Source organism: Sinocyclocheilus rhinocerous, unplaced genomic scaffold (genome assembly GCF_001515625.1).
Source record: "Sinocyclocheilus rhinocerous isolate Xijiao unplaced genomic scaffold, SAMN03320098_v1.1 scaffold371, whole genome shotgun sequence".
NCBI lineage: Eukaryota > Metazoa > Chordata > Actinopteri > Cypriniformes > Cyprinidae > Sinocyclocheilus > Sinocyclocheilus rhinocerous.
In genome coordinates this window covers 68,516-78,350 of record NW_015624205.1, presented here as the reverse complement: position 1 = coordinate 78,350, position 9,835 = coordinate 68,516, and the positions used below count along the sequence as shown (strand labels likewise).

Genomic DNA, 9,835 nt, shown 5'->3' with positions numbered 1-9,835 from the left:
GCGATATGCAACGCAACGCGTAAAAAGACAGTATAAGTCATTATAATCCGTATTTATGTCCCCACTGGATGCAACAAATGCCTCGTTTATAATGGGTTTTAATGTTTTTGTCTCGTCGCTCCGGCCGGACAGGGCATCACAGTTTGGTAAGGGGCGTAACATTTCCGTCACACGCTTGAGGTATTCGGCCAATCACAACACACTGGATAGCTGGCCAATCACAGCACACCTCGCTTTTCAGAGCAGTGAGCTTTGTAAAAATCGACGCATTTCAGAAAGGCGGGGCATAGAGGAGAAACAATAATGTACAGTATGTGGAAAATAATGTGTTTTTTTTAACCTTAAACCGCATAAACACATTTCATTACACCAAATACACAAAATAATGTTCTTTTTAGCAACATCATATGACCCCTTTAAATGATTTAAAACAATGTCACAGTGCTGATGTAAGTGATATTGAACCAGTTTTATTTGTGTTTTCACTACTTGTACACTTGTTTCATGGTTATCCTTTTGCTGTTGGGTTTAAAACTGTATTGTAATATTTTCTTTCACTTTGTGAAGACGTTATGATATACCCTGAATAGAGACTTGTTTGTTGTATTTGTTGATTGTTGTACCCGTGATGCAGATTCTAGTGTCCTCTAACACATACCAGTGTGGTTATTTAGGGGTGCATGTAAACACAGCTGCATTTCATATGATCTGCCAGCTTCTTTAGAATTTAATCATGTTATTGGACTAGTGTAGAGTACAGTACAGAGAGATCAAATGTGGTATTTTAGAGCACAGATACCACGCGCACACACACTTTCAAAGTGTCTACTTCAGTGTGACGTGTCTTCACTAAAACTGATCTTTACACACAACAGACACGTACACTCATTTACAGTTTATGATACAGTTCAACCTTTGTTCTCCACTGTTTTCTTGTTTCTTCCGCTGATTTGTGGAGCTTCCACACCGCTTGAAGGAAACTGGCTACAGTGTCCAGAATCATATGATTCTCCTCCATGTCCTGCTACAGCCTTTGCCCTTCACCTATAAATAATCATGTCTGTGGACTGTTACTGGGACTGTCTAAAGTTGCACAACCTCTCTTGCATAAGCCAGCAAGATGAACACGCACTATATTCCCCTCGCTCTACATCTGTGACATTTTAGCCAAGTCTAAAAATATAGGTTTGGATAAGTCTAGCAGTCAAGGTTGGGATGATTTAAAATATATATTTTTAATCACATTCAAGTAGTTTGAATTTTACCGCAATACAAAAAAGTTTGTATCTTATATAAAACCCAAACAATATATTATGTCGACATCTGTGTGTGCAATAGTTTGTTTATTCGTATAATCATTCAAATCAGTCCCTTTCTTATTCCTTTTCTCTTTTCCTATCTGTAGGATCGAGAGCTACTCGTGCAAGATGGCTGGTGATGACAAGCACATGTTTAAGCAGTTCTGTCAGGAGGGGGAGCCACATGTTCTGGAAGCGCTGTCACCCCCTCAGTCCAGCAGTGCTCCGAGCCATAACCTGTAAGCCTTAACACATAACCATAGGCTTCACCTCAGCTATTGTGGTTACACTACACCAGGGTTCCTCAAATCTTGCCCTGGAAGGCCAATGCGCAGAGTTTAGCTCCAACCCTGATCAAACTCACCTACCTGTGATTTTCTAATGATCCTGAAGACATTGATTAGCATGCTCAGGTGTGTTTGATTAGGGTTAGAGCTAAACTCTGCAGGAAAGTGGATCTCGTGGGCCAGATTTGAGGATCCCTGCACTACACGATCTCTCTTGTGTGCTTTCTTTTAGATTGGGGAAGAGTGGGGAGGACGGAGAGAACCCACTAAGTGATAAGTGTTGCAGGAAGACCTTGTTCTACCTTATCACTACCCTGAATGAGTCGTTCCGGCCTGATTATGATTTTAGTGCTGCCCGTGCCCATGAGTTCAGCCGAGAGCCCAGCGTTAACTGGGTTAGTATGACTGGTTTCCATTGAATCATGAAAACATATCTGCTGCGTTAAGAACTTATGTAATGTTATATTATTAAATGTCAGGTGCAAAGGTTTTTAGATGCACTGTCAAGAATTGTTGAGAAAAGTTAAAAATTCAAGGCAACATTATGCATTCAAGAGTTTTAAAGGGGTCATGAACTGCCTTTTTTTTTTTTTTTGTAATATGAGGTCTACTTATAATGTTATCAAGATTTGTACATCAAAAAACATAATATTTTAGCAGTAATAGGTAGGGATGTAACATTCCAATATTTGGATTTGCTGCTCAAAAAACATTTATTATGATTAAAACAGCGTAGAATTTAAGGTTTCTTTGATGATTTTAGTGCTGCCCGTGCCCATGAGGTCAGCCGAGAGCCCAACATATCTGCTGCGTTAAGAACTTATGTAATGTTATATTATTAAATGTCAGGTGCAAAGGTTTTTAGATGCACTGTCAAGAATTGTTGAGAAAAGTTAAAAATTCAAGGCAACATTATGCATTCAAGAGTTTTAAAGGGGTCATGAACTGCCTTTTTTTTTTTTTTTGTAATATGAGGTCTACTTATAATGTTATCAAGATTTGTACATCAAAAAACATAATATTTTAGCAGTAATAGGTAGGGATGTAACATTCCAATATTTGGATTTGCTGCTCAAAAAACATTTATTATGATTAAAACAGCGTAGAATTTAAGGTTTCTTTGATGAATAGACAGTTCAAAAGAACAGCTTTTTTCTGAAATAGAAATCTTTTGTAACATTATAAACATCTTTATCATCATTTTTGATCAATTTAAAGCATCCTTGCTAAATAAGTATTAATTTCTATAACCCTATGAATACATTTAAAAAAATTATACTGACTCCAAGCTTTAAGTGTATAATATTACAAAAGCTTTTTATTTCAGATAAATGCTGATCTTTGTATCTTTCTATTCATCGAAGAATCCTGAAAAAAAAACTTTTAAATATTGATAATCAGCAAATCAGCATATTAGAATGATTTCTGAAGGATCATGTGACACTGAAGACTGAAGTAATGATGCTGAAAATTTTGCTTTGATCACAGCAATAAATTACATTTTAAAATATATTCAAATAGAAAGCAGTTATTTTAAATAGTAAAAATATTTCAAAATGTTACTGTTTTTGCTGTACTTTGGATCAAATAAATGCAGGCTTGGTGAGCAAAAGAGACATCTTTAAAAAAAAAAACGATAAAAATCTTACTGTTAAAAAACCTTTGACTGGTAGTGTTGGCTGATTATTCTTATAGATTGAGACAAATGTGCTTCAGCCAGGATAAAGAGTATGAAAAGTGCTCCGAGTTGCTGCAGAAAACAAAAAAAATTGAGCAACAACAAAAACATTGCTGGAGACGGGCTTATTATTGAAAATGTTAACTCATTCTCTGCCAGCAGGAGGCGCTTTTAGAGTGATAAAACTAGCAGTTTCTCCAGTAACGGCTGTAATCAAAGCAGCTTCGCTCATGAACGCTTCTTTATCAGATAAAATAAAAATGCCATCGAAACTTTTCTGAAGACAGTCGGTTTCTTTCAGAGATACATTCATATAAAACACCCGCGCCGCGTTTTAATTTTGAAACGTGCAGTGCTCATGTTTATTCAACGAAGTCAAACGCCACAAATAAATTAATGTATGGGAAACACTGATAATGTATATCGGAAATGTTTAAAAATCATATCACCGTTATTGAAAAAAAAAAACTATATCGCGATACATATTGATATTGAATTATTGTCCAGCCCAATATAGACAGAGTAAATAAATCTTGTAAAACTTCTGAATGGATATACATGAGTAAATGTAAACAGTGAACTTTGTTAATTTACAAATATACGTCCAAATATATGTAAACAATTTGTAAAGTGCAAATATACATCCAAAATATGTAAACATTTTGAAGTTCTGAGTATAAAGGCATTTGTAAGCTACAAGACAGATAGCAGCAGTATGACATTAGTGCAAAAAAACATAAAGTCTGTAAAGTGCAGAGAAAGAAATGTGGCGTGAACTGTAGATTTTTTTTAAAGTTCAAGAGTAGGTGGAAGAGGGGGGGAGGTAATGGACAGAGTTCAGCTTCCTGACAGCCCGATGGATGAAGCTGTTTGAAAGCCTTGTGGACCGAGCCTGGAGGCTCCGGTACCTTCTCCCTGAAGGCAGAAGGCTGAAGTGGAGGTTAAACGGGTGTGAGCTATCCGCAGCAATGCTGATGGCTCTGCTAGTGAGGCGGGTGTGGAAGATGTCCATAAGTGGGGGCAGAGAGACACAGATGATCTTGCTGGCTGCATTCACTATGCGTTGCAGAGTCTTTCGACAGGATGCAGTGCTGCATCCGTACCACTCTGTGATGCAGCTGTTGAGGATGCTTTCAGTGTTGCCCTGGTAGAAGGATCACATGATGGGAGGTGGGACTCGTGCTTTCCTCAGTTTGCGGAGGAAGTAGAGGCGTGACTGAGCCTTCTTGGCCAGCGATGTGGTGTTTGTCATCCAGGAGAGGTTTTCAGAGATATGCACCCCTAGGAACTTTGTGCTGCTCACCCTCTCCACTACGGCACCGTTGATGGTTAGTGGGGGGTGCTGTGGAGGTCTTCTTCTAAAGTTGATGACAAGTTCTTTGGTCTTCCCCACATTGAGGAAGAGGTTGTTGTCATTACACCACTGAACCAGTCGGCTCACTTCGCTCCTGTAGTTGGCCTCGTTGTTGGTGACTACAGTCGTGTCGTCCGCAAACTTGATGTGGTTGGTACTGTGACTGGGTACACAATCATGGGTCAACAGGGTGAAGAGCAGCGGGCTGAGTACGCACCCTTGTGGTGCCCCCTGTGCTTAGCGTGACTGTCTTAAATGTTTTTCCGCTGACCCGTACATTTTGTGGTCTCTCTGATAGGAAGTCCAGCACGCAGTTACAGAGAGGGAAGTTGAGTCCCAAGTGTCTCAGTTTGTCTATTAGCTGCTGTGGGATGATTGTGTTAAATGCTGAACTAAAATCCAAGAATAGCATTCGCACATAGGAGTCTTTGGAGTCCAGGTGTGTAAGGGCTGGATGGAGAGCAGCTGAGATGGTATCTTCCGTGGACCTGTTGGTTCTGTATGCAAACTGTATGCTAACAGTTGTGTATGTTTGACAGCTACATCCTTCATAGATGGACGCTGCTGTGATTTAGGTTTAAAAATCATAAATACTCAGTTCATATCAAACGATCTGTAATAACCGACAACGCAATAGTGATCACATAATAAAAACAGTTACTCACACTTGTGTGGTGCAACATTACTGTCGGATCCAATATAGTCGGCACAGAATCGTCTTTTAATTTCTTTCAGAAAATCCGGCGTCGAATTGTGCATTGTTTGTAAATGAATCTGCAGTGAAATGAAGTGAACAAACGACCAACCTTTTACTGACTCGGTCTGGATCTTCATTAAAAATAAAGCTAATCCACGCTTTCCTAATGTTGGGATCCGATGGAAGGTTATGCAAAGACTGTGTTTTTCCACAATTTGGCACTGCACAGCATCTTTTTATCTTCGGAGCATCTTTATCGTTTGATTTCTATGTAGACCTGCGTTCGTCTCCCTCGTTATTTACACTACGTTCGTGAATCAGTGGGCGGAGCTAAACAGGCTGTGATGTAGAAGCAGGTGTTGATCTTCTGTGGAGGTGGGGTTTAGCCACACTATTACGTCATAGAGTGGCACATTCCACAAGCTGTCGTTTTGGCAGATAAATATATATATATATATATAAGCTGTTTTTAGACTGAGAAAGTTTTGAGTTCTGAAACTTACAGGATGTTTTTATATTACAATGACCTCTTATATGTCAAAATATCAAGGGAATTTTTATTTCTCAGTTCATGACCCCTTTAAGTTCTCTCAGTGATTGTCTTAATTGTCCTAAGTAACACTAATTTGTTTTGTCAGTTTTAATGTTCACTCATTGTAAAATGCTTAATTCTGCCAATAACTTTGTATAGGCAACTACAAATTTCAAATGAATCTAGCGTTTTTTTCATATCCTTTAGAAACAAAGATATTTGGGATGTAGTTTGAAAGGGTTGTATATGAACCTGTTTAGCTTTCATTTACATGTTTGATTATGTTTCCTAACAGTCTGTTTGTGTCCACCAGGTGGCTGACTCTGTTAACTGCAGCCTTTATTCTGCTGTGGGGGAGCAATTTAACTCTTTAGGCCCAGAACTGTGGAATGCCATTGATCAAGAGATAAACCTGCAGGGCTGTGACATCTATAGGTATGTGAGGAGAAAATAAATGATTTATTCCTCATTAAATGTGTTCTGTACACATATTTTAATAACCGCCATTATGTTGTTTGTAGCTACAACCCAGACCTTGACTCTGACCCCTTTGGTGAGGAAGGCAGCCTGTGGTCCTTCAATTACTTCTTTTACAACAAGAAGCTTAAACGCATTGTATTCTTCACTTGCCGCTCAGTCAGGTCAGTAATCACTCACTGTACACACATTATACAAAAGTAATTTTACTAGCCATTGTTTTTTACATCATCTGTTCAGTGTTCTCAGTAGTTATGGTCGCAGTGGCCTTGACAATGAGTTGGACATGGAGCTGGATGATGAAGACGAAGTGGACAACTTCATGGAAGACAGGTGAGATTGTTTTAATAAAGACATCTTCATACACCACGTAATTTATAAAGGCTCAAGTTGTCATAGACCATTAAAACTGGAGGGAAAAAAACAAACAAAAAAAACAATTGTGCTTTTTACAATATGTAATAGGCTTGCGAGCCATCCCTTATGTACATGTTTGCCATAGTCTTTTAAAAAGGTTTCTTTTGTTCCGTTTTGCAGGTTCCCCCGAGCTCTGTGCGTCTAAAGCTTACTCAGGGATGACGACCTGCGCTTCAGCCAAAGGGCCTCTCCTTTGCAAACAATTTCTTCTTTCTTTTAAGAGGGGGGAAAAACGGTCAAAACTTTATTTTCTGGGGATTTTCGTAAATGTGTGTTTGTTTTTACTTTGGTTCACTGTGGACTGAGGAGGGTTAATTTTACGACTCCCATTTGCCTCTAAAGAAGATCTCAGACTGTGGCTGAGAAGAATTCCAAGAGAGCTGCTTGGACAAGGTCTGACATGGACTCATTTAGGCATTGGCTGAGACAAATAAAAGCCACTGGAAACCAGCTCATCCTAGGAGTGAATGAAAGTCACATTCAGACACCAGCATTTTGACAGTGGAGATTTTGAACACTCTTTGGAATACAAAGACTGCATGCCTTCTGGATTTATGCCCCTCTGTTTTATTGGTTCTCCTAATGTTTTCATAATTTGCTTTTTAAATCTGTGTAAGGTTTGAAGCTTGTGTATGTGATTTTTGTCATTTAACATGGTCTGTAGGATGATTATATGAGTGTGTGTGTGTGCGTGCGCCCGCGTTTTACAGGTACTTTTTCCCCCTCTGCATGTTTCCTGGGATTTGAAACCATAATCTTGGAATTGGTAGCATTATGCTCTAATAAATGAGCTCTAGACAGTTTAGACTTATTTTTTTCTAAAATGTTTATGCAAGACTGAACTGAAGCTTTTTTGGGTAATTTAATTATTTGAAATTGATCTGTTTTAGTATACACTGCACTGATTTGTATTATTATTATTATTATTATTATTATTATTATTATTAAATGTCTGCAGGTTTCACTTTTATTGCTGCAATTTCTTTGGCTTTATGTACCAACCAACAGTTGTTTTGGCATAGCTGAACGGTAAACATGCAAACCAAATATTTGTTGTAGCTTTTAAGACTGGTGTACCTGAATCTGTCAATTTTTCTTAACGATGTGAATTTTATAAATAACTTGTAGTCCTGACATGGAAAGAAAAATGTGAATGGAATCTGTTGCTTGTTGCCAGATATGCAGATAGCATTCAAATGATTGAGCATCTGGGACAATAAAAATGCAGGTTTAATCACCATTTTGGGCTTATCTATTCACTTTTATCTCTTCATTTGTGACTTAATTTTTTTATACTTGTTCTACCTTAATACCTGGCTTTGTGTTTAATCCTGTGCACAAAAACAAAATACTGGTTCATTATAACTCAATATTTTTATTTTAACTAAAGTACAATAATTCTCATGCAAAATTTGAAAACTAAAATCAAAAGAAGACAAAAGTATAGTGTAACAATCAGTTTTCACAGAAAAACCTGTGCGCACGCCCTGATACAGGGAGGTTTCGTTGACCATTTAATAACGTTCTTCTTGTTTTATGGCGGGTGGCATCCAACGTTAAGGTGCATTACCGCCACCTACTATACTGGAGTGTGGACCAGAGTGACTAACAGAACTTTATATATAAAAAGTTTAATAACGTTTGCGGGGACTACAGGTTATAGTTGGTTTACAAATGAACCACTGACAATGCAGTAACAATCAATTTGTTTACCTTAAAAGCTTTTTGCGATAAAATGTATATATTATGAAAATGCAAATCCAATTCGTTCGTGTTAGAAATGACAAATCTTCATTATCTATGATCCTTCTCGTTGATCAGGGGTCTTTTTATCCGCTATTATTTGACCAGGCGTCGTCGCCAAATAAATGCGTCTTTTTGCGTCATCAAAAGGCGACTATGTTCAGCCGTAAATAAATATCGGGAATGGAGTCGGAATGGCATGGAAAAACACTCCAGATATTTTACAAATTTTTTTAAAGATTCATACTGATCGCACAGAGTTATATTTTACAAGTCCATTGCTCATGTCCCGCGTATTGTTCTCAAGCCATAAAGCAGGCATTAATCGTCTACAACCAAAGGTTGAGCATATATTAAATCCTATATTTAGGTGTGGTAGACATTTAAGACGCTCGTGACATTGCGATGCCTGTTAAACGAGTCTAATTGAATATAAAATGTAGTTAGTATGCAGGATTACAGTGTGATTAGGGGGAGATCATTTTGTGCCTGCTTTGAAAACATCGAGGTGATTACCGGGGCATTCTGGAGAAATAAAGGTTTGACGATTCTTTACTTTCTTGTTAATTAATCAACATGCTGTAATCTGCCTTTTGATTTGTAGTATTAATCCATGATGCCGTCCTCATTTGTGCACAGATGGTCCTGTCTTTGGTGAACCTGTGCGCCCTGGAGGTGGTGAGCGACCACAGCTCTTCGCCGTATTGGTTAAGTTGTGTGCCGAGGGAGCTCTACCGAGCGTTGCTGGACGCCGCCTTCACCCACTGCCGTCCTCTAGCTGTCGGTGAGCTCGTCCAGCGGTGGCCCGAGAGAACACTGACCGTTGGAGGCAGCAGAAAAGCGGGCGAGTGCCCTCCGAACCGCCTCTGCGTTCAGGCTCTGCTGCTGGCTGTGGTCAGGGGACTGACGGACAAGAGGTACGGATGTGTTATCTCTACATGTCCCTTATTTAACAAAGTGTGCCATAAAAGAGACATGCCCAGTACAGTGCCATGTTATTCATAGAAATTAAATTCATCATCACAGCATGTGACATATCTCTGACATTTAAAGATGCAGAACAGCATGGATAAATATAGGTAGAAATGTAATGGATGCCTCCTTTAACTACTGGCAGTAAACAAGTTAATAAGGCACACATGGATGACAAATAATATATGAATTAATAATAATGAATAAAATGGTGGCTTTTTAATGTCTAGTAATGTCAAGTAATATAATATATATAAAATCGAAAATATTCAACCCCCCAGAGACTGTAATAATGTACAAATATAAGCTTTTCTAAAGATCCAGAGTTTATATATATATATATATATATATATATATATATATGCATCTCAATAAATTAG

At 38.4% G+C, this 9,835-nt stretch overlaps 2 protein-coding genes across 3 annotated transcripts in view; both read left to right on the top strand.

The window, feature by feature from the left end:
- The window catches only part of LOC107739365 (repressor of RNA polymerase III transcription MAF1 homolog), an 11,336-nt gene extending 3,355 nt beyond the window's left edge, over positions 1 to 7,981 (top strand). For both annotated transcript variants that reach the window (XM_016551472.1, XM_016551465.1), the window contains 6 exons: positions 1,406 to 1,537; positions 1,818 to 1,980; positions 6,160 to 6,281; positions 6,368 to 6,487; positions 6,564 to 6,656; positions 6,861 to 7,981. In XM_016551472.1, the coding sequence (XP_016406958.1) occupies positions 1,428 to 1,537; positions 1,818 to 1,980; positions 6,160 to 6,281; positions 6,368 to 6,487; positions 6,564 to 6,656; positions 6,861 to 6,885 (633 nt within the window). In that variant the 5' untranslated portion in view covers positions 1,406 to 1,427 and the 3' untranslated portion in view covers positions 6,886 to 7,981. The remainder of the gene's footprint in view (positions 1 to 1,405; positions 1,538 to 1,817; positions 1,981 to 6,159; positions 6,282 to 6,367; positions 6,488 to 6,563; positions 6,657 to 6,860) is intronic.
- Positions 7,982 to 8,598: 617 nt separating this feature from the next.
- LOC107739357 (leucine-rich repeat-containing protein 14-like) overlaps positions 8,599 to 9,835 on the top strand; it is a 4,729-nt gene continuing 3,492 nt past the window's right edge. The window contains exons 1-2 of the mRNA XM_016551454.1: positions 8,599 to 9,022; positions 9,123 to 9,400. Coding sequence (XP_016406940.1) covers positions 9,123 to 9,400 — 278 coding nt within the window. The 5' untranslated portion in view covers positions 8,599 to 9,022. The remainder of the gene's footprint in view (positions 9,023 to 9,122; positions 9,401 to 9,835) is intronic.